General features: G+C 42.9%; 1 protein-coding gene across 5 annotated transcripts in view; it reads left to right on the top strand.

Annotated features, from left to right (window-relative positions):
• Positions 1-625: 625 nt before the first annotated feature.
• The window catches only part of CHCHD3 (coiled-coil-helix-coiled-coil-helix domain containing 3), a 281,233-nt gene continuing 257,010 nt past the window's right edge, over positions 626-24,848 (top strand). For 2 of the 5 annotated variants that reach the window (XM_023250578.2, XM_023250580.2), the window contains exons 1-2: positions 626-881; positions 12,066-12,153. In XM_023250578.2, coding sequence (XP_023106346.1) covers positions 801-881; positions 12,066-12,153 — 169 coding nt within the window. In that variant the 5' untranslated portion in view covers positions 626-800. The remainder of the gene's footprint in view (positions 882-12,065; positions 12,154-24,848) is intronic. The other 3 variants (XM_023250579.2, XM_019825818.3, XM_006929382.4) reach the window with 3 other exon arrangements.

Here is a 24,848-nt window from a genome sequence, read left to right as displayed (position 1 = left end):
TTTATGGTCTTTGTTTTCACATATGCAGATTTGAAAACCATTATATTTAAAGTTTTACTTTACAAAAGTAAACAAAACAGTACATAGTATATAGTCCTCATGAGGTAAGGCCATTGGCCAAGTTTTTAATTTTTATTTTTACTTTTTTATGGTTAAGACTAAACTAAATGTTAAATTTTGCCTCAGATTTTATAGTTAGGAATCTAGGAATGGCTTCATTTGCCGAGTGCATCTCCGTAATTAAACTGTGAGTTCCTTTAGGAGAGACATTGTATCTTTTAACGCACCTACCTAAATTTCTAGAATATTTTCAAAGTACGCTTTGTTAGATAAACGAACTTCCTTGAAAGTTGTCAGGCTAGAAGCCTTTCGGGCAGTCAGGACCACATCTCCCAGAATGCCATGCTCCCCTTGCGCCCCAGGTCTGAGGGCGGGAACGTCCCAGCGACCATCGCGCCTGATGGAGACTACAATTCCCAGTGCCACCCAGGGGCTCCGGAAACCTTGTCAAACAGAACCTGTTGCCATAGCATCCGGGTCTGGACCAACCAATCAAGGCGCCCCTACCGAGTAGAGGCGGGCCATTCGTATCTCCGACCAACCGGAGGCCTTTTTGTTGTGGAGCGTGACCGGAGGAGGCGGGAGTTCGGGACCGGCGCCTTCTCCTTGCTTCTCGGGGTCGTGGCCTTGCTCCCGCCGTGCAAGGGAAGAGTTCGGGCGTGTCCACGCGCGAGTGTGCGCGTGGGGCCTGAAGTGCTCGTGCGTCCAGCTAGGTCTCTGTGGGGGCAGAAGCAGGAGCCATGGGCGGGACCTCCAGCACCCGCCGGGTCACCTTCGAGGCGGACGAGAATGAGAACATCACCGTGGTGAAGGGCATCCGGGTGAGTGACAGTGGGCGGGCAGAGGGCCAGCACCCGGACTCGGACCCCAAACCTCCGATCTTCCCGGGACTCGCTCAGCCTGGTTTCCCCCGTCCCGGCCCCCAGTGTTGTCCGGCCCGAAGCCGAGTTCTCTGCAAAGAAGCTTGAAGTTTCAAGACTTGGGACATTCATTCAGAGATATTTCCTGGTTGTGTGCTAAGTGCTGAGCACTGTGCTGGAGGGGGTTGCGGGGGTGGGGGGGAATGCCACGTTGAATTAAACCGTCCAGGGGCTCACAGGCTAGATTTGACTCTTGCTCACGAGTAGTGGGACTTTATTTGAAACCCCTGTCTTCCCTTCTGTGAAATGGGGCTTGTCTTACACCCCGTGGGTTCAGGACCCCAACTGTCGTTTTGCACTGCCCCCGTTACCTTTCTCAAGCTGAATCGGCTTTGAGGAGACCTTTACCTGCTCTCGGTCGTTTGGTGCCCTCCCTGTGATACCACCCGTTGCCGCACGCTCGCACACCCCATAGACTTCTGACCTGCCTGGGGTGACTTCGCCCTTCTTCGCTTTCACTTGGTACCTCCTCTTTCCCTCTGTGGCCAGCCGCCTAAGTTTTGGGCTAGACCCAGTTGCTTCAGCACAAGTGTCTGCCAGCCTGACAGGGCCTGAGACAGGTTTGCAATTTTTCAGACCGCTGGGAGTCATACAATCAGTTCTCAACCAGACGTCGCAGAGGAATTTTTAATGTTCCCGCACGTGCTTGACACATAAACTGACAGCTTGAGTTTTCTCTAGGGTGTCAGCACACCAGCACTAACTTCATTAACACACTCGCTGCTGCACCTGAATTTGGAGCCTCTTTTTTTTTTTTTTTTTGAAACTATGCCTGAACCTAGTAAATAAAGCGATTTCACTTCTGAACGTTTTATAATATCTTTTATTTTTCTTCCTCTGTAATTACACCGCCAGCACAAGTAAATGAAATGTATCAATTATTTTTAGCATGTTATCAGGAAATAAAATTTCTTAAATATTTACAATGTTTACAAACTTTTTACTGTGAGACTGTTACCTTGAGAAGAATTTATTAAAGTTTTCTTTATAGAAACTCAGACTGTTGAACTCAGTTTTTGGTCTGTGACCACCATTTCTTTATATTAATTAATGATAGTGCCACATTTTGTAATAGAATGTCTGAGGCTGCCTTGCATTGTTGTGGTTTAGTTGGTAAAATAAAAACTACTATAAACTCTGAGTTTTATGCAGAGATTTGTTTAATCTTGCTTGAGGCTTTGATTGTTCCATACCAGAGAGTGAAAAAGAAGAGTAAGAGGAAACAAAATAAATTTTGGGTGAGAAAACATTGGCCAGAAGAATGTATAAATCATTATTCTCATGCTCTAGTACAGACACAGTGATGAGAGCAAACTAAATTAAAAGAAAATTTGGCCACAGCACAGAGGTTAATATCAAATATTAGGTAAGGTTAAATAGGGTAAGTATGATGATAGGGGTATATAATAGACTAAAATGGAGAGATTGTTTAAAAAACTTTTTCTAGACTTTTTAAATAAAAGAAGCTGTGTCTTTTGGCTGCTCAGCTTGACAGCTGTATTCTATTTTTTTTTTTCCTTTCTCACAGAGCGCACTTTATTTATAATAATCCAAGCACACACCATGCTCCTTTTGACCTCTACGCTTTACTTTTCTTCAGGATCTACCCTTCACCCGGAATGCCCTTGCAGTGTTCTCCCAGTTGCTTCAAATCCTTCTTTTTCAAGGCCAGTTTGCATCATTCCGAGCTTTGGTTTTCTCATCTGCAAAATGATGGGGCTTGAGTACATGTCTAAGATCTCTGAGCTTTTCGAGTTCTGAAATTCTGTGAGTCTAGTGGCACTATAAATTTCTTGTAGCCATAGTCAACCCATCGCATCTTCCTCTAAAAATGGCACGCTCTTGAATTGTTGAGCATTCGGGGGTCAGTCTGAGTTCTTTGAGGTCACGGTCAAAAGAGCATCAGTCAGAGTTAAACAGACCTCGGTTTTAAGTCTCAGACTAGGCATTTATTAGTCTGTGGCTTTGGACAAGTCACTTTTTTATATTTGGTAAGAAGTTGAGGTAAGGTATTTAAAATATGGGGCACATTGTAGATTTTCTAAAAGCAGCCATTTTTGTAAGGTTCCATCACATCTAATATTTGAAGATTCTTTGCAGGTGCTGTGTAGTATAGTGGAGAGATCACTCGCTTTGGAACCAGGCAGACCTGGGTTTAGTCCTAGCTCTGCCTCTCACTAGGCTCTGTGGCCCTGGACAAGTCACTTTTGACTGTGTTTCCTTGTTTAGTATGTCTGCATACTGTAGCCTGCTTGAAATACTTCTGTATCAAGCACTACTGGTGAGGAAGTTGACAATGTATATAGGCATTTAGTATTTTGACAGTGTTTACTACTTATATGAGTAATAGCTATTATTAGAGCTGTTCAAGGGAATGGATATATAAAGTTATATTGAACTTAAAAATTAGAGCATGTTGTGTTCTCACGGCATACCTAAAGATGTGGACGGGGAAATAGGAGTCCTGAGTTCTGCAGCTGATCGTCTATGTGATTTTTTTCTTTAGGCATTTTGTATATTTTTTCAGCTGATTTCTGTATTTTTCTTAGCTCGAAAGAGTCATCTTGTTTCCCTGTGAGGCACCGGGAAGGATAAGCAACAATCTCAGTATCATAAGTGAGTTACTGGTTTTAGCTCAGTTGATTCAAACGTGGTGCCGATGAGGTCCACGCTTCAGTGTTGAACTGCAGATAGGTAGTTCAACTTGGCTGAAGAAAACATTCCAAATTTGCCCAATGTCTAATATTTATGTCCTCACTCGTAAGAAATGAGAGCATAGGAGCGATTCATGGACTCAGTCACTGCTGGAAAACCAATTCTGCATTCCACTGATAAGGATAGTAATTTCATCTTCATTTATCTTAATATAGGAAGTGTTGCACTTAGCAAACAATATCAGGCTTTCAGTAACTAGGCTGTGTTTATTGATAATGTTTGTCTAGATTTTTCTTGCTGAGGTCCTCAGTGGCTAGCAATTAAAGGACCTACTTACAATTTTAAGTTTAAAGTTTATTCTCACCTACGACATGTTATTTTCATGGTATTTATAGGGTCTTGTTTATTTCCTTTATCCTTAGCAATTGATAGCTTTCCCCCCACTTGCATAAAATCACCCATAATCTTACACCTTATTTCAACTTCTAATCTGAAACAACTCATGGTTGGATGAAAGGCCACCTTCTTTCCTTGCCTTCCTCTCCAAGTCTAAAATAATTTCTAGGGATAGAAAGACCAAGCATTTTCATTACTCATATTACATGTGCTTAATAGGATTTTTCTGAGCACCTGCTGTGCCTGCTCGGAAGGCATGCTTACCACTCAGTCTTCCACTGGTTTATCTGAAACATCAAAGCTTTGAGTGAACTCTTCCAGAGCAAATGTCAACTTCAATGAGTATCATTTTCAAAGTAATATTTATCGTGCTTTCCAGGCATAAATGAGTCTCTGCAACTGGCCTTGAAGTTGCAAGCTGAAATTCATGGGAGCCATACATGTGGTAGTGTGGATACTCACATGGAACACAACTAATGCTTTGGGGAAGTATTGGCAGTTGGGAGCCTCTAACTGAAAAGATTATTTAACGTGAGATGTTGTTGAGGATTCCGGAGAGTGTATATTAGCAGAGGCAACAAGTCCAGTCAGTCATGGGGAGTGTGGAGGGATGTTGTCTAGGTAATTCAGCTAACTGGTGGATGATTGGTACCTTTGCAGTTTAGCATCTGTGACTCTCTTGGGCAGAGTACCCTGTTAAACTTTCTAGGACTTTTTTTTTTAAAGCTTTCTAAGATTTTATGCAGGTAGTAGAAGTTCATTTCCACTAGTGACAAATGCAAAGAAATGTTTGTGGCAAATTACAAACATAAGCTAAAAATTACTGTATTTATCTGTGTATCTCTCCCTCCCTTACCATGCCCTTAAGTGTTTAGGAGTAACAGCTTCTAAATAATAATGGCAGTTTTTGGAGCCCGTGTCTTAAAATGGTAATTTAACAAAAAGCAAACCAGTACTCTCACAGAAAATGACCTACGTGGAAGGAAGACCGAGCGAGAAAAATGGGTCTGGCTCCTTTAATCTTTTGGATAAGATGCATCTGGAAGAGATGAGAAAAACTATTATGGAGGTGAGGGTGTGATTTATTTGTCTCATGTGGTTGCAAACTTTACCTCTTGGAGAAAGTAACTTAGGAGCTCCCCTCCTTTTACTCTGTTCCTTGGAAGTGGAAATACTTTGTCCATCTCACGCAGCCTCCTGTTTCTGAAAATACTGGATTCTAGATTGGTGAGTGGTGTATTTGTGCTCATTTTATTTTATTATTATTACTTTTTAATGTTTATTTATTTTTGAGAGAGAGAGCCAGAGAGAGAGAGAGAGAGAGAGAGAGAGAGAGAGAGAGAGGCAGAGTGTGAGCAGGGGAGGGGCAGAGAGAGAGGGAGACACAGAATCTGAAGCAGGCTCCAGGCTCCAAGCTGTCAGCACAGAGCCCGATGCGGGGCTCGAACTCAGGAACCGTGAGGTCATGACCCGAACCGAAGTCGGATGCTTAGCTGTCTGAGCCACCGAGGAGCCCCTATCTGTGCTCATTTTAGATAAGACCAGTCAAGGTGGGTGGGAAGATTTGAGTTCCACAGCGAACCCTGTAGGATATGATACACCTCTTTTCCTCCTCTCTGGAGCACATGTTGGTGTGGTGAGTGGTTCAGAGCTTCGGAAGCCCCATTTACACAAATTTGTCTTTAGCATCAGTAGAGAATAGGGCAGATAATCAAAGTCAGTGGGTGGAATTCTGCGATGTTGGCAGGCCCTTCTCTAAGTCATCTGTCATGTTAGAACAGTGGTTCTTTTAGTTCACAGATTATTGTAAATCTGTGAGCTATAGATTCTGCCTAGAACACTGCAACAAGCAGAGAGTTGCATACAGCTGAGGAATTAATCCATGGGCCCCTGAGTCCAGGGACCTCCGGGCATGATTCCAGAGTGTGTGTGTGTGTGTGTGTGTGTGTGTGTGTGTGTGTGTGTGTGTCAGAGAGAGTTTGCCATTGTTTGCTGCAAATACTTTTTGTAGATTGCACATGGTATTTGCCTTGCTGGTGAGTAAGTACAGAGAGGTCTAGAAAGCAGGTATAGTAGCTATAGATCTTTAAATAGGACAGAAGCTTTTCTAAAAGAAGTACCCTGTTTAAGGGAAGATGTTTCCTGAAGTAGCTGCTTCTCTTACAGAGGGCTGCTTATCCAGCTCTTGCAGAAGCTTATTATGTTCTACCTCTGATCCCTTTTGGGTCTGTTCACATCACAAAGAAGAGTTGTTCTAAAGCTACAGATTGCGGGTGTAAGCCTGACGTGTCAACTGCTTCACGAGTACCCCGGTTCCCAGAGGAGATGAGGGGAGGGTGCAGGTATGAGCCCATTTCTGCACCTGGAAGGTCAGCTCAGCTTGTGTTCACTGGAAATACATAGGATAACACAGCACGGCAATTGCCTCGTATCAGCGTAGCTGAGAACGGCCTGGGGTAGGGTGAATCATGCTTGGAGTACGCAGAGTTGCAACCATAGGCTGCCGTGGATGTGCCTTTGGAAGGGCCTAAGGATCCACTGACAAAGATTTTAAGAACAAAACAGGGAGGTTGATGGCCAACACAACTTTACGATCAACTCAAAAGATGAATTGTGCTGCTTTGGACATGACATGGCTTATACACTTACTGAAATACAATCAAAGACCACATTGGGAAATGTTTGGGATTGAATTTGACATTAAGAATTTGACATTAAGTAGCAAGTTTTGAGGCATCAGATAAGCCACAAAAATAAATAAAAAGACTTAGTGATCAGGCTGAAAGAGACAGTACACTTTACCCAAAGACCATGCATGGATAGGGACAAATGAGAACTTTATGTAATCGTTTTAGGACTTAGCTGCCACTGGCAATAGCTGTAGCCCTGGTCTTCATGCACCGGGTAGCCGAGGAGCTCAGCCCAAGCTCTGATGAGCTGCTGGACGAACATGATGACAGGATCAGTCCAAGTCCCCATGGCTGGAGCCTTATTGCTGGTAAAGTTTTACCAAGTATGTGTGTAGGTAATCCTCCCTAAAACCCTGGGTGTAGGCCTTCTTCAGTTTCAGATGAGGAAAATGAGGCCCCTGGAGAGGACTTCCTTAGGATTGTATAGCCAGGAGGTGGCCCGTGCTTTTTCCTCTGTTTGGGTCAGCCTTTAGTTTTACTCTAAAGGGATAATACTTTTGAAGCTGCTTTAGTCACTGGAAGAACTTTCTGTCGTATTCATTTTGAAAGTAGCAATAGGTAATGGTAATGTATGAATTTGGGTGAGAAATGGACGAAGTGATATTTAGAAGAAAGGGTAGCCTGTGCCCAATACAGGTGCAGGTTTATAGCTAACACTTGGTTTTTAGCAAACACATTTACTTTCTGATTGTGTAGGATATATATTTAGTGTAGTTGCAGTTCTTTGACTGGCCTGAGCAATAGAAATATAAATTAACATATAAAATTACGTGTGTATATAATTTATGTCAAAATAACCTTAGGTGATTGGCTTTAAACACAAATTATGTTAAATATGTAACATACCATATATGATGTATAATAGTGTATGATATGTGATATATATGTAATATATTATGGCATACTACTTTAGTCTATAAATATACATGTGTAGTATATTACATTATATATTGAATGAGCTTTATATACATTATGTATCAGTTAAAATAGTTTTAAGATTCCAAAACTTAGGCTCATTTTACCTCCTTAAGAGGAAGTGAATTTATTTTGTCACATAGGATTGTAGGGGTGTATTGTTTAACAGAGAAAGCACTGGCCTAGAGATTGGGGGGTTACCGCTTATCCTGATGCTACCAGAAACTGGATGTTACTCAGGATTATAGTCAGTCAGTCTTAAAGGGTTTCTTCCTAAGATGTATCTCAGCTTTGCAGATGAGTTTCAACAGCAACGTCAGTGGCTGTCAGTTGTTACAAAAGATGCAAGTGGCCCTGACATCTTCAAATAGAAAGTCCCTTGACATTGTCCTTTCTAACTTCGATTTCTCTTCCAAGAGCCTTGGGATTTTCCTCCAAAGATGCCAGCTTTTGAGCTGTAGTCTTTCCCTTACCTGTCTCCTCCTGCATTCCGGTTTGGGTCCTGAGATACAAGTAACTGCTCAGGTACAAACTGTTTTGTTCACTGATGTCTTGCAGGGAACATTTGGTGAATGATTCAGTAGTATACGGGAGCACACAGTTTTGTTGAAAGGAAAATACTTGTTTTGTCTTTGGAGATTTGTGCAAGGTATTGTGGGGCACAAATAAGGGTAGCCCTTGGGTAAGCAGAGTTGGAATGGAGTGGGGAACTGATTTGGTCAGAGAAGGCTGTGGGATGTTTGAACTGGATTTTGAAAGGTGATTCCCTCCCCCAGGGCCAGGGGAGAAGGCAATAGAGCCATGTGTTTTAAAGGCGAAGCAATGGCATCAAATAAGTAGCCAGTATGGAGGTGGGGAAACAAGGCATGAAGTATTAAGGGAAAGGCTGTGGAAATTGAGGTTGGAGAGTTAGGCCATGACCAAATGATGAGGAAGTCTTGGGTGCTGTGCAGAAGAATTTGGACTTTTCTGTCAACAGAAGGTATGAAGGAGTTGAAGCAGGGAGTTACCATAATCAGATTTGTGTTTTAGGAAGGTTATTGATGGTGCCATGAATTAGGGCAGGGGAATTGGGACGGGAGAAGGAATGTTGCAATAAGTAGATATTTAGAGGTTGAAGAATTCATGGCTCAGAGGACGGAGGGAGAACGAAGAGTCAGGACAAGTCCTTTGTTCTGATTCAGAAAGTTGGATGGAGGTGGTGTCATTAATGAGATTCGGAAAGCAAGAAGATGGAGAGATTTTGGCAAATATGAATTCAATATAGGAGATGTTGGGTTTGAGGGGCTTGTGGTCTGTCCAAGAGGAGGTGTCCATTAGGCAGTTCAATGTATAGGTTTAGGTTTTGGGACATGAAGGATTTAGAATTTATTAATTCATCAACACAGTTATCAAGGGAGTGGATGAGATAGCCAACAAGAGCTTTGAGAGTGAGAAGTGAATAAAGGCAAGGGAGGGTATGTGGACCTCTGGCATCTAAGGGTAGACGAGAAGGGGAAGCCTGCCAAACAGATAAGATGTGGCCACAGCCCTAGGACTGTCAGGATGGTGGGTGGTCAGAAAGGCCACTGGAGACATTTCCAGAAGAGGAGAGTGACCGCAGGTGTTAGAAGCTAAAGGGAAGCCGTGTAAGTTAGTTGTATAAATATAAACAGAAAAGATTATTTGGTCATTGGTGAATTTTACAAGAGCACCACTGTACTGGGTTATAAGCTACATGGTGGTGAGTCAAGGACGTGGAAGTTGGAAGGAGGTCTTTGCGGATAGAGGAGGGGGATCACCCAGTTACACAACTCACAAACCTGGCTCTTCTGATGACTTCTGCTTCACTTCCATGGCTACTCAGACACCAGGTCTGGCAATAAAGCGGGGTACCTGAGTGGGACCTTGAGACTCAGACTTCCTGGGTTTGATTCTGGCTCCATTACTGATAAAATATAAAATGCAGGCAAGTTATTTAGTCTGGCTGGGCTTCACATTCTCACCTATACAGTGGAGAAGTGTCTGTCTCATATGATAGGTGAGGATTAAATGAGGAAAGTGTTTTTAGTGTAACGCCTGGCACATAGTAAGCACTCAGTGAATGTTAGCTATTTTAATCCTAAATATCTTTGAATGTGTTCCTTTTGGATGGCTAATAATTTTTTTTAAACAACTTTATTGTGTATTTCACGTATTATAAAATTCACCTGTTTTCTGTATACAGCACTTTCTAGTAAATTTACCAAGTTGTGCAACTATCAGCGCAAACCAGTTTTTTTTTTAATTTTTAATTTTTTAAAAATTTTATTTATTTTGAAAGAGAGGGAGAGAGAGAATCCCCAGCAGGCTCTGCAGTGCAGAGCCTGATGCGGGTCTTGATCTCCCAAACCGTGATATCATGACCTGAGTTGAAGTTGGATGTTTAACCGACTGAGCCACCCAAGTGCCCCAGCATGATCCAATTTAAAAGAATTTCTTTTTTGTTTTGTTTTTATTTATTTTTGAGACAGAGAGAAACAGAGCATGAGCAGGGGAGGGGCAGAGAGAGAGAGGGAGACACAGAATCCGAAGCAGGCTGCAGGCTCCAGGCTCCGAGCTGTCAGCACAGAGCCCGATGCGGGGCTTGAACTCACAGACTGTGAGACCATGACTTGAGCTGAAGTCGGACATTTAACCAACTGAGCCACCCGGGCGCCCCAGCACAATCCAGGTTTAAAACATTTTCATCACCCCAGTAAGATCCGTCGTGTTCATTTATAGTTAATCCCCATTCCTACTCTAGCCGTAAGCATCTATTTCTCTACTTTCTATCTATGCAGAGTTGCCTTTTTCTGGGCATTTCATATAAATGAAATTATATAATATGTGGCCTTTTGTATCTGGCTTTCTTCCCTTAGTTGTTGTTTTGATCTATCCATATTGTAGCATGTGGCAGAACTTCGCTTCTTTTTACTGCTGAATTGAATTCCATCGTATGGATACATAATGTTTTGTTTATCCGTTTGCCTGCAGACGGACATTTGCGTGGTTCCGCTCTTGCTATATTATGACTGATGCTGCTGTGAACATCCCTGCACAAATCTTTGTGTGGACATATGCTTAATAGCTTCTTAATTGGTCCTTTAGCTTCCTTCAGGGGACTTCCTGCTTCTGTTCTTGTCCCCCTCCAATCTGTTCTCTACGCAGTGGCTAGAGTGATCTTTCTAAAATGTAAGTCTGATCTTGTCATTATCCTGCTTAAAACCCTTCGATTGTGCCCAGTTGCCCTCAGGATCAAGTTCAAACTGTTTCACTTCATGGGTTTGCTAGGACTCTTCAGAATTCAAAATCTTATTTCCCTGTCCACCTTCTCTCACTGTGCCCTCTCCCCAGTTTCGTGCTTCAGCCATTCTTCATTCATTCACATATTGTTTCAGTCATTTCTTTAGCCATTCACTCAATTAACCAGGCTTATTGAGGCTCTGGGGATATAATAGGACATCCAAATGCTAGCTTTCATGGAACTTCCTTTCTAGTGTAAAAGGCAGGCAAACAATGCATCAGATAGTGGTAAGTGCAATAAAGAAAATACAAAGAATGGTACAATAGTAATTCAGGGACTGATGACTCTCAGACCTTCCAGGCCTGAGTGTTCCTCAGAGCCTCTGCCTTACTGCCAACTGTCTACTTGTTATCTGCACTTAACGTCTGATGGTGGCAAGCCCTGTTTCTCATCTATACCGCCATGTGTTTCCCTCTTCTTGGAGTACTGTTATCCCCTTCTCTTCCTAACACCTGCTTATCTTTCCCAGTCCCGGCCCCATGCCCAAAGCCTGGCTAGATGTCCTGTCCATTATGCCTTCTGTGTACTTCCATTCTAGGCCAGCTGACATAGGCAATGCTCTTCCTGTTATATTTAAATGCCTGATGATTGTTTCCTCTAACCCACTTTATGCAACTTGATGACTATTGAATACCCCAAGTCTAGCCTGGTTCCTGGCACAGGATAGCTGCATAATAGACTCTGTTGAAAGAGCAGTTGTTTGTGATTAGCCTGAACAGGAGGGATGGAGGGACACCATTTCCTTTGAGACTGGAAGGAAGGAAGGAACTAAGACCTGTTGCTTGCATAAATTAATTTGTAGGATTAGGGGAGGAAAGTCAAAGGCGTTTTCTCGGCTTACGTTTTCTCAGAGATGAATTTAGTGCACTGTATAAAATGAGGACAGGAGGTATTTATAATGCGCAATTAGCAGTGCATTAGAAGAAATAAAGTAGCGCTGTAGGGTGCATCTTGATATCTTAAAACTTTTCTTCCTTGCTTTCAGTTTTATAGCTATTAGCTTTCTTTAGGCCATTTGTTACACATATTGATATGGATGACTAAATTGCTTGGGTGCTATTGTACTGTTTTCTTTCTTTCCTTTTTTTTTTTATAATTGATTTTATTTTGATGTTGCCTTTTCAGCTTTCAGAAAATGTGATTGATCGTATGAAGGAAACCTCCCCATCTGGTTCGAAGTCTCAGCGGTATTCTGGCGCTTATGGTGCCTCAGGTATTTCAGAATTTTAATTTTAGAATTTTTAGTAGAAAAATCATAAGCGATAAAAGTTTACTTGGTAGTCAACTTCTTCTACACTCCTCTGTGTCTATTGTTATTTGGGTGTTCGGCTTTTTATATGCAATGTTAGAAATCAGTACCAGGGTTTCTTTTAAGACATTTTGCACTAAAAGGAGAATGAATCTACTTGCAAAACAGTCTTGGGAACAATTTTTTTTTCTCAGCCAGCTTCTGAACCCTTTATTAAGTTTTGGCAGGTTACTTCATAATATCTGTATAAAGTGAATTACTTGTAGGAATATTAGAGATTTAGGAATAAACATTTATAATAAAATATTGAACTTAGAACATATCGACTTACTGTTTCCAAATTGTGAATGTCCCTAATGCTTTCATTTTCCAGTAGACTTCTTCTAAGTTTATAAACAGTTTCTTTCTTCTCAGTCTTAATTATTGATGAAAACAAGATGTTAAATGAAATCTACAGATGATTATTAAGCCTCAATGTATTTGTGGATCCTGTGGAATAAGAGACTCTTTCTCTTTTCTTTGCTCTCCCCTATCCCATCCGTTTCTTCATCCAACAGATAGTTTATTGAGCACCTGCTATGTGTGTGGTACTGTTCTTGTGCTACTCAGTGTGATGGATGGACACTCTGTTTATTCGGAAAATGGCAATGGGAAAATAATCGAGATGGTTAATCTTGGACTAAGTAGTTTCTGTATTTATTAGAAAGGGTATCGTGTGGCAAATCTGCCTCCAGACTGAGATGCACTGAGAAAGATGAAATCCTGCCCAGATGCTATTCACTTGGGCATAGTCTTGACCTTCTTAGCAATCATTAGTTATACCATGAATTGAGCTTCTGATAACGTTTTTTAAAGCAGAGGGTAAGAGATGAGTAAGAAATAGTTGAGTAAGAAATAATGAATAAGTAATAGTTCTTGCTGTTAATGAATCTTCTTGTTTAGTGGGAGCATTAAGAGGGGTTCACAGTTCATTAACATTAGGAAGTGACCACTCCCTCCTTGCCAGAAACCCTTTCTTTGGCTTCTGGACCACGCACTCTCCTGGTTTTCTTCCCACCTCTTCAGCCTAGTTGTCTTTGCTGATTTCCGCTAAGTAATTTCCCCCAATTCAGTGGCTTTTGAATCATAATACAGGTGCCCGTGACTCCCATAATTGTATCACTAGCTCTGACTTCTCTCCTTGAAACAAAACTTAGACAATGCCTACTTGAAGTCTCTGCTTACAGATCTTCAACGTAACATATCCAAAGTAAGCCTCTTTGATCTTCCCCAGCCTTGCTTTTCTCCATCTTTCCCAGTAAATGGCACAGGTGGTCAAGCCCTAAACCTGGGCCCCATGCTATCCTTACTCCTTACTTTGGGCCATTAGCCAGTCTCGTCCCATCCATCTCTGCAACACATGGGAATGTGACCCTTTCACATCTGTCTCTTCTGCTGTAGCACCGACCTAGACAACCAGTGCCCCTCACCTTGCCATCTGAGAGCCTCTTAACTGGTTCCCTATTTCCTCTCTTGTCCCTTTACATTTTGCCATGCACACAGAAGCCTTAGCAATCTCAAAAAAAATTGATCAGTCCAGGTCACATCCCAGTGGTGGCTCTCCATGGTGCATGGAATATAAATGGAACTGCTTTCCTTGGCCTCTGAGGCACACCATGACTGGACCCTTTCTGTTTTTCATCTCATCATTTATCATTTCCTACCAACCTTCTTTTACTTGTGTCTGGTGACTGCCATCTCCTCCAGAAGGTAAGCTCCAGGGACATGGTCCCTTGTCTTTTCACAACTGAATTCCCAGCTTCTAGGATAGTTCCTAGTGCTTAAGCGTTGAATTAATTTAGGGTGATCCCATTATCCATTTTGAAAGTAGCTACTCGTGACCGTTTTGGAATATAATTCTATAAATTTAATTCAGGTGGCATTTACTTTATTGACTGTCCACTATTGTGCAAATAATTAAGCTAGTTGTTTTGAGAGGACACACACACACACACAAAACTCCTCTCCTTTCAAAAAGTTTTGGGTTTTTGGGCAGAAACAACGAAGTATATAAGAAGATGATAAGAAAGATAGAAGCATAGTATAAGAGAAACCTAGAAAGATACTAAAATTAAGTATATCAAATATTTTGGCTTAAGAATAACTTTTGACATGTGGATTTTTTTTTAAAGTTTATTTATTTTGAGAGAGCGAGAGAATCAGCAGGGGAAGGGCAGAGATGGATGGGGACAGAGGATCCGAAGTGGGCTACAGGCTGACAGCAGAGAGTCCTATGTGGGACTCACAAACCCGAGATCATGACCTGAGCTAAAGCTGATGTTTGACTGAGCCACCCAGGTGCCCCGATGTGTGGATATTTTTTAAATTGGAATTTGTTCTACAACATGATTTTTTTCTGGGTAGATTTCTTTCCTTCCTACAGTGTTAGGGAGAGAGGATGATAATGGTGATGATGAAGACAATGAAGTAATGATGGAATAGTGATAAATAATCCTTAAATGTCATTTGCATGCTTGATACTCTGCTAAATCCTTTCTATGTCTTATCTCATTTAATCCTTATAACCCTGTAAGGGAGGGACTGTTTTTAACCTGTTTTATATAGAAGGAAATGGAGACTTGACATGATTAGTTATCTTGCCCAGAGTCCCAAAGCTGGTAAGCAATGGAGGTGACAGTTGAATTCAAGTCTGTTTGACTCCAGAGCAGATGCTGTTAACCACCCTGTTTATTATAATTTGAATGGCACCTGGCTTCATTTGTAGACAGGATGTGACAGAAACTAGTTGGAGGGAAAGAGCTCCCTTTTAGTGATGTGCTGCTTGAGTTTAGGAAAGAACCTTCTATCTGTAAGTGATGGTTGCATCTTCTAGCTTTTCCCCACATTAGTTCTCATTCAGTAGTGCATTGGAGGAGAGAAAGTGTTTTCCTGCTTGGGTTGGTTTCTTGAACTGGTACTTTTGAGAGAGTGGATGTGGGTAGGGAGGCTTTCTGTGAATGCTCATGGTCTGACCTGCAGAGCATGACCTGACATCGTGATGCACCCTCGCTGTGCTGAGGCGTCTGTCCCTTCCCATTTCTGAGTTTGACATGACTGATGAACTCGGGTCCATGGCCAGCCTGGGCACTGAAAACTCTTTGAATGCCACCGTGTGTTTTGGTGGTCAGGCTAGAACTACACTCTGAATGGTAGCCCCCAGTCACACGTGGCTGTGAAGATTTAAATTAAAATTAATGAAAATGAGATAAAACTGATGTTTCAGCTCCTCAGTTGCGTGAGTCACATTTCAGTGCTCAGTAACCACATGCAGCTAGTGGCTATCTTATTGGACAGTGCAGATACAGGGCATTTTCATCACTGCAGAAAGTTCTGTTGCGTAGTCTAGAATATATCAGTGCTTGGCATTGTGAGCTCCATCAGATGATTTCAATGATGTGACTGAAGTTACTGAGCTCAGTGGTGCTGTGTGTTTGAATCTTGTTGCCTGCCTTTCCCACATCCCAGCTCCCCCAGGATTGTGGGTAAGTGGACACTTCCGGGAATATTTCCCTGGGGTATACTATCTTCACCTCAGTCTTTTTTTTTTTTTTTTTAATTTTTTTTTTTTTTAATGTTTATTTATTTTTGAGACAGAGAGAGACAGAGCATGAACGGGGGAGGGACAGAGAGAGAGGGAGACACAGAATCGGAAGCAGGCTCCAGGCTCTGAGCCATCAGCCCAGAGCCTGACGCGGGGCTCGAACTCACGGACCGCGAGATGGTGACCTGAGCTGAAGTCGGATGCTTAACCGACTGAACCACCCAGGCGCCCCACCTCAGTCTTTATAATAGCTTCCTGAACGGTGTGTTACAAGTGTCCTGGAGGTATTGATTCCTTAGATTCCGAGTAGCTGGGGAACACCTGTATCTTCACATTCTGCATAAATACTTGCTTTTTCTGTCTGTACCATGATGTGGTACAGGATGTGGCCCTCTGAGTAAGAATATTTCCCTAATCTATTCCAACCCATCTCAAGAAAAGAACTAAGATCTGACATGCTGTTTTGAAATGGTCTTGCCCTTAGGTTAAGAATGCAGTTAGACTATGACTGTGCCAATTAACAAAAATTTATTTTTCTTAAAAATAAGAAATGTTTATAAAAGGAGAAAGCCTCAAAGTTTATGTTCTTCTCTGAGTTTGTCTCATTTGGGGGTTTTAGTTAATACTCAGTAATCGAGTTTTTAAAGGTTTATCATATAGATGTATTACGAAATAATTTTTCAAGTCTACATATTGATAAAAATGTCACCAGCCTTTTCTACATTTTTCGGTGTCATGTAAGTTATATATTAAATGTGAGTTGAATTAAAAAAAAATTTGTTTTTAACGTTTATTTATTTTTGAGAGAGAGACAGAGCATGAACGGGGGAGGGTCAGAGAGAGGGAGACACAGAATCTGAAACAGGCTCCAGGCTCTGAGCTGTCAGCACAGAGCCCGACGCGGGGCTCGAACTCACGGACCGCGAGATCATGACCTGAGCCTAAGTCAGCCGCTTAACCGACTGAGCCATCCAGGCGCCCGAGTTGAATTTTTTAATATTCATTAAAATGCCTTCTTCCTCTGAGGAGTCTCATTCATACCAGCCCTAGACTATTCATATGTGTGAATATAGGACAGCGTATTTGGTGGACTGAGAGCCCTAGGGTTTCTGTATATAGGAGCTAAGTTTTGTCATATATATTGTTTGAGAATATAATTTATGCTATAAGAAAGTGAGTTCCTCTAAAGACTTTACTGAAACTTTTTTTTTTTGCCAAACCTTGAACCAGATCAATGACTCGTTGCAATAAGTATTTGCATGTAAAGCTGTTCAGGCAAAATAATATAATATGTGACACACAGCAGATTGTAATGCCACTTTAATAAATGAATGTGCTCTAAGGAACTTAACTGTGTCCTTGCTGCCTCAAATTCTTTGCTGTGTTATGTGTTATCCCAATTATGTTGGTTTGCTTTTACACCAGTTGATTTTTTTTTTTTTAGGCTGTTGTAAGGCGATATTAACATTGTGCATCTGTTTTGATTTTAAAACCACTGTTGGATATCGATTTTCTTCATTTCCACCCTGATCCTTTAGTTTTTCTGGCTTATAGTGAGGTCAGACCGCTCATGTTTGACCCTACCTGATGTTGAGGGAACTCCGTCCCCAAATCAATAGAAAAAAACAGGCAGGAAATGACATTAGGAGGCTATTTGTTGGTTTCCTAAGCCACTAGGAACCAGATGAAAATGATGAATCTGGGAAAAAAGACAAATAACTCACTTTAATTGTTATCCTCACTGGGCAAGTTTCTCTGTACATTTCTTGCCATTGTGAAAAATAAGAAAGATTTGCTGATTTGTGTTAAGTGTATCACTGAGATCACTAAGTATTTGGCAGCCTTAACAAATTGCAGGAAACCAATTTAAGCCGGAAATAGCACAGCCCAAACTCAACAGCCAATTTAGGGAAATAGATTCATCTATATGTTCTGTGTGTTTTTCTCCCCAAATCTAGCCCTCTTAAACAGCTCTTTAAGGCCTATTTAGACATAACACAGTAGCGAGAGCTCACAGTAAACACGTTGCACTTGTTCCTTTGACTTGAGTTACAAGAATGGAAGGGAAGTTATAGAATCTAGGTTTCCAACTTTTAATACACGAAACTTTGTTGATGTCAGTGTCTCAAGTGTGCACTTTTTGTGCTGTAATAGATAATTTGTCTGACGGTTCCTAAAAGGAAGTTATGTGTATGCTATTTATTTATTTATGAGGTAGGGCACAAGTGAGCGAGGGGCAAAGAGAGAAGGAGAGAGAGAATTCCACGAGGAGTAGAGAGAGAGAGACAGAGAGAATAGTAGGGCTTACCTGAAGTGGGGGGTCATGTTCACCTGAAGTGGGGCTTGAATTCACAAAACGTGAGATCATGACCTGAGCTGAAGTCAGATGTTTAACTGACTGAGCCACCCAGGCACCCTGCACACTATTGATTTAAAGGCTTTATTTATTTATTTATTTATTTACTTACTAATTTTAACTTTTTAAAAAAGTTTATCTCTTGGGGCGCCTGGGTGGCGCAGTCGGTTAAGCGTCCGACTTCAGCCAGGTCACAATCTCACGGTCCGTGAGTTCGAGCCCCGCGTCGGGCTCTGGGCTGATGGCTCAGAGCCTGGAGCCTGCTTCCGATTCTGTGTCTCCCTCTCTCTCTGCCCCTCCCCCGTTCATGCTCTGTCTCTCTCTGTCCCAAAAATAAATTAAAAAAAAAAAAATAAATAAAAATAAATAAAAAAGTTTATCTCTTTTGGGGGCACCTGGGTGGCTCAGTAGGTTAAGCTTCTGACTTCAGCTCAGATTACAGTCTCGCAGTTCATGAGTTCGAGCCCTGCAAGGGGCTGTGTGCTGACAGCCCAGAGCCTAGAGCCTGCCTCACATTCTGTGTCTCATTCTCTCTCTGCCTCTCACCCGGCACGTGCGAGTGCATGCGCACGCGCGCTCTCTCTCTCTCTCTCTCTCTCAAGAATAAACATGAAAAAAAAAAGTTTATTTTGAGAGAGAGCACACAAGAGTGAGAGCAGGGCGGGGCAGAGAGAGAGAGAGAGAGAGAGAGAGAGAGAGAGAGAGGTGGAGGGAGAGAGAATCCCAAGTAGGGTCCATGCCATTAGCATGGAGTCCCACATGATCCGAGCAGAAACCAAGAGTCGGAGGCTTAACTGACTGAGCCACACAGGCACCTCTCAAGGTTTTAAATCAAATTCTCTAGTTAGTACATGCTGTTCTTAAAATAGATCCACAGTCTATGTTTAATGGATGGTTGAACTCATATTGTTAATTCAGTCAACAAGTATTATTAGCATGGCAGTGGTTTTTGGCTTCAAGGAATTATTAGTTTGGTCAAAACCTATTTAACATTATAATGTAGTGGAGAAATACTAGTTTATTACCCTTTACCTGCTCAGTTAATATATTTTTTTTTTAAATTTTTTTTTTTTAACGTTTATTTTGTTTTTGGGACAGAGAGAGACAGAGCATGAACGGGGGAGGGGCAGAGAGAGAGAGGGAGACACAGAATCAGAAGCAGGCTCCAGGCTCTGAACCGTCAGCCCAGAGCCTGACGCAGGGCTCGAACTCACGGACCGCGAGATCGTGACCTGAGCTGAAGTCGGAGGCTTAACCGACTGAGCCACCCAGGCGCCCCTCAGTTAATATTTTTGAGTTGGTGAATGAATATGTAAGGAAGATAGAATATGCTAGAGGGATAGAAAGTGTTTTAGGAATTCAGAGAAAACAGTCAAGGGCTCGGGCAGGCAGGTAACCAGGGGAGGTGGAGGTGTTGGTGTGAAAGGTGTTCCATAGACTCAGTACACAGGGGTGAATACTTTAGATGAAGGGTACACGTAGGGGTCTCATGGGACAGAAGGTTGAGGAAGTTAAGGAATTGGCTTTTGTCCTATAGGGCCTAGTGGCTACTGAGCATTCCCATTTAATTTTAGGGTGCAAGTTTAGAGAGTTGCATTTGGTGCTACTGTTCAAATGTACTCAGATATTAATAACACTGTTATGGCTAAAAATGCAGTGCTGATTTTTCTCATTGATATTTTTACATTTAACAAATGTAAATGGTAAGAATATATGTTTTCCACTGGAGTACTAAATAAAACCATTTTCATTTTCATGAAAAGATAAGCAGCCCCATGAGCATTTTTATTTGTCCTTAACTGGCCCTATAGCAAAAAAGAAAAAGAATAAACAAAGTTGCCCTCAGCTTTTTGAGACAGTATAGGGCACAGCAGATGATTTCTGAGCACGGAGAATGAAATGATACAAAAGGGTGCCTGGAAAGATAATAGACAGGATGTGCTGGAAATCAGAGACAGGGACGGCCACTCTGCGTGGTGCGGATCCAAGAGGCGGTGGCAAAGAAGGACTTGGTGGACTTGGTGCCTCAGGCCACAGGGCTGGTTAGTGGCAGTCCCCCCTCATCTAGGGCACTTTCCTCCGTATCTGTTGATCCGTCACTGTTGTGTTTCATTTATTTTTGAGGAACCAGCACAAATTTAAAGTCACTTTGTTTTAAAATTGAGAGCAATAGTTCCCTCCTAAAAATGGAACAAAAAAAATCATTGACAATACAGCTTATATCCCATGGTATTTTGGGATGGTGAGAGGGGAGGCATGCAGAAAAGAACAACCTCCAGCAGTAGAGGCAAGGAATTACAGAGAGATGCTGAGTAGGTTCTGACCTGTCACTGAGTCACACCTTCCAGTCGTTTTCTGTGACTTAGAACTTCTGCCCTTTGATTTCTGAGTTAACTGACCACTGGCTGAGCTGCTTTTTATTCCGTCTTCGGAGGCCCCTGCCCTGTGATTGGTGCAGCATGGCTGCCTTAGCGCTTCGAGGGGTTTGACATCAAGTGGGCCAGAGATTCCTGACTTGTTCCTCAGTTCCTGGAAAGAAGAGGTGCTTTGTTAGGTGCATCACGTCCTGTAGATTCGCGGTGTAGTGGTGCCGTGGAGCCAGCGCTCAGGAGCTGAGCTGAAAGGCAGGAACGGCAGTGACCACGGGGGAAGAAAGAGAAGGGGAGTATTAGCGAAGTGCTCCACTTTTCACCGTGGTAGATTTTGACACTGAAGTGAATTGTGGGATAGTGGATTGTATTTTCTCATAGAACAAGTGTTGTTCTTGGGCATTAACAAGTAAATCATGGTCAGCGCCAATGATGGCTCGTAAACCACAAAGAGAAAACGACTCTAAAGTCAAAATGTTATAATCATGCTTCAGGATTTATAAAATAAAATATCCGACGTTGGTTATGGAGGCAGCTCTCCTGGCTTATAAAGTGTACACAAAAATACCATCTTTGATTTAAATTTAATATACCAGTTATAAAAATAAACACTTGATTAGCAATATTTTTGTCTTTCTTAGAATTTGATAGACTTGGAGGGCGTCATCTGGATGGCCCAGATCTCTGAAAATAAGTTGCCCAAGAGAGCGTTAAAGGTATATTTTTCCTTTAACTGAGGAATTCAAGCTGAGGTATTCAAAATCAATCCATTGACCCTTCCGGCTATTGACCAAATTGTGGGTTATTGTTGTCGATGATGATGTTTCCTTGTAAAAAAACATTGTAAAGAGTAAAGTCTGACCCAGCATTTCATTTCTTCTCTCTACCCTTTCCTGTCTCCCTGGTTTATTCAGAATCACAGGTACAGTGCTCTGTATTAGGCCAAATCAGTGCTACCGGGGGACACTAAGTGCTTTTAAGTCCCTTTTTAAACCTGTTCTGCCCCCAGGGCTACTTGACACTTTGTTGACAGCTGTCACTGGACTTGAGTGTTCCTTGAAAAGCGTTGGGCGCCCATGTGGGTCATTACAGTGAGGCTCTTCAAACTTTTTCACAGAATTGCCGTGGCATGCTTAAGACAGTGTTCTGGGTCTGCACGCCCTGGTCCCCCTGACTGAGCGGTTAATCGGAATATGGGTTTTAATTAACCAGACCGAATGATTGGAGCTTGGAATTGCTTTACAGGGTAATAATGGTAACTGTCTCCTCACTTCAAGGCTATGATATCTTGCAGATTATGTGGTGGGGAGGTAGAGGCCGCAGAAGGCCCTTGTGTATTGACTTTGGTGGCAGGACTCATTTACTTTGGCTGGTAAGCGAGTGCTGCCGCTCCATTCCTCACTTCATCCCCCGTACTCTTTTTTTAATTCATTTTGCTGGTCCGCCCCCCTTGTGCCTATAGTCCTACGGGGGACACAAGCCTCCCTGTGTGTTTGAGGAGTAGGGGCAGAGCCATGGTTTCACGTTTTACGGTTTCTCCCGCCCGTGGGGTCGTTGGCCCAGCAGCTTCCATCATCTCTCCCCTGCCGTGTTCCAACAGTGTCTTGCTCGGCTCCTGGCCTTCAGTCTTGCAGTTTCCAGTCTGTTTTCACTGCCAGAGTGTGAAACCAATCGTGCCTTTCCTCTGTTTAAGGAAGCCTGAGAGGCTTCTCTTCCCCTTACGATGATCTAGATTTTTCCTACGTTGCCAGCAGGTCCTGCACAATCCCTTTGCTGCTTTATCTCCTACCTCATCTCCCAGACCCACCTGTCTCATGGTGAACTCTAGTCATATTGACGTTCTAGAGTGTTCCTTTTGGGTTTTTGACCATGTGTGAACACTGTTCCCCCAGCTGTCTTCCCCAGCCCCAGCCCCACCCCCACCTCACTCCTGCTTGTCTTTTATCTGGCTGGCCCTTCCGGATTGTTCAGATGGCTGGAAATCATGTACCCCAGCAAGTTTTTCCTGACTCCAAGTCTGAGCTAGGTGCCCCTCCCAGCACCCTGTGTGTGCCTCCCCTTATCCCATAGTGCTGCAGGTGCCCATGTACTCAGCCCTGTCTCTCAGGTGCCACAACTTTTCTTCACTTGTGTGTCCTCTCAGGACACCTTATGTGGTGCGTCTTGCTGTGGTGCCGACCTGTCTTGGCTGAGGTGAAAAGCGGTTACAGGTCTGTCTTTGCTGTAGGTAAGCATTGGCCTGTTGAGGTGAGATGATTAGGCAAACTCACATTAAAAAAAAAAAAGTCTCAGAGGGCTGAGGAGATTTCTCTTTCTTCAGGAGCCATTTTCCCATAATCTGGGTACAGACTTTCCAAATTGATACCTTTTTGAAGACTCTCCTGTGCTTTCATCACTATGTCTATAGTACTGATCCTTGTTAGAGTATGGGCTTCATTGCATTGTAGTTGCTGGCTTAGTTGTCTGTCTCTCTTCCTAGATTATGAGCCTTTGGGGTCAGGGAATGTTTGTTTACTCCTCTTGTATACCCACAGCAGGCCCCAGTGACTATGTTATCATGTTAGGTGCCCAATACATATTTGTGGAATGAACGAGCTAAAGCCATTTGGGTCATGGAGCCTGATGTGTATACGTGCCTGTGTCAGCTAGACACAAGGTGGAAAAGGGATCTTTCTCTTATACTTGTTCCACTGGGCATGGGTATGAGGGTCTTCACCAGGCCCAGGATGGTGTCCATGTAATGCTTTGCCAGTTTTAGTTCTTAACCATAGCGAATCCCAGGAAACCCTGTTGCAAGAGATCCTTTCTTGAACACTATCTTGTGAAAAGCACAGTCTGTGGAGCTAGTGGCTAGGGAGTAGGGCCCTGATTGATTCAGAAATGCTGATGTGGCGATCCATGTCCCATTCCTAGTTACTAATTTAGTTTGGAGAGAAATAATGTGCCTAGATTTTGCCACGTTTTGGGGAGGGCTGAAGACAGTTGAGATTTTCCCTCTAGGACCCTCCACTCTTTTTTTTTTTTTTAATTTATTTTTGAGACAGAGAGAGACAGAGCATGGGCAGGGGAGGGGCAGAGAGAGGAGACACAGGATCCGAAGCAGGCCCCAGGCTCTGAGCTGTCAGCCCAGAGCCCGACGCGGGGCTCGAACTCACAGACTGTGAGATCATGACCTGAGCTGAGGTCGCGTGGGGCTCGAACTCACAGACTGTGAGATCATGACCTGAGCTGAGGTCGGACGCCGAACCGACTGAGCCATCCAGGCGCCCCAAGGACCCTCCACTCTTAATTCCTGGTACCATCCTCACTTTCCTTCTCTGTTGCATCAGAGTTAATCTGACATTAGTCCCTTTGTGCCCTGGAATTTGAGGAGTTTTAGGACGGTTAGATTCGGCCTCTGACCTTGAAAAGCAGCTCCTCAGCCCTGGCAGCCTCCTCCAGGAGGACCTTCTACTGTGTTCCTGATGTCAGTGCTCTGGAACCCTTGGGAGTAGAAGCCCTCTTCATCTCTTCTTCCTGGGCAGCTGTTCCCTTGCTGGATCTCCATTTCTGACGCAACTGTTATCACTCTTGTCTTCCAGAAAGGCTGGTCTCTGCTCTCATTGACTTCCTCAAGTGCCTGGGGCCAGCTCTGCGGTTTTGGTGTCTGGAAGCTCAGGAACTTAGAGGTGTTAGGGATTGGAAGGAAGATCCGCTGCTTGTGTCCTCTTATGCCGGTGTGGAGAAGACTGGGAGACCAGGGAGCTGGCTCCTCAGCGTGTTCAAACACACATAGATAGCTAAGCATTAACTAACAGTGATCAAAGAAAAACCTCTGGGGCACCTGGGTGGTCCAGTCCATTAAGTGTCCAGCTCTTGATTTCGGCTCAGGTCATGATGTTGGGATTCGAGAGTCGGAGCCCCGCCAGGCTCTGCTCTGGCAGTGTGGAGCCTGCGTGGGATTCTCTCTCTCTCCTTCTCTTCTCTGGCCCTCCTTCACTTGCGTGTATGTGCTTTCTCTCTCTCTCACTCAAAAATAAATACACTTAAACTTTTTAAGAATTTGGTTTAGCCCATATGGGAATTTAGCCAAGGCATCCCATTTTCACCTTATTGCTGTATACTGCAGTAGTGATAATGCATATAATTATATCAGATTGGCTTTGCCCTACCATTTTGTTTGGTAGTTAGGCTAAATTCTTCAGATGTAATTAGTCTTGCTATCGATGTAACGGGCATCTCATTGCTTTAAAAAATAAGATAAATATTGATTGCTGTATGTCATTTTTGAGGATTGACCTGAGGAATGATAAGAAAATCAATTACCATAATGAGGATAGATTTGATCTAAATAAAAAATATAAAGCCGCATTAA

The sequence above is a fragment of the Felis catus genome, chromosome A2, assembly GCF_018350175.1.
Source record: "Felis catus isolate Fca126 chromosome A2, F.catus_Fca126_mat1.0, whole genome shotgun sequence".
NCBI lineage: Eukaryota > Metazoa > Chordata > Mammalia > Carnivora > Felidae > Felis > Felis catus.
This window is presented reverse-complemented; position numbering and strand designations above follow the sequence as displayed.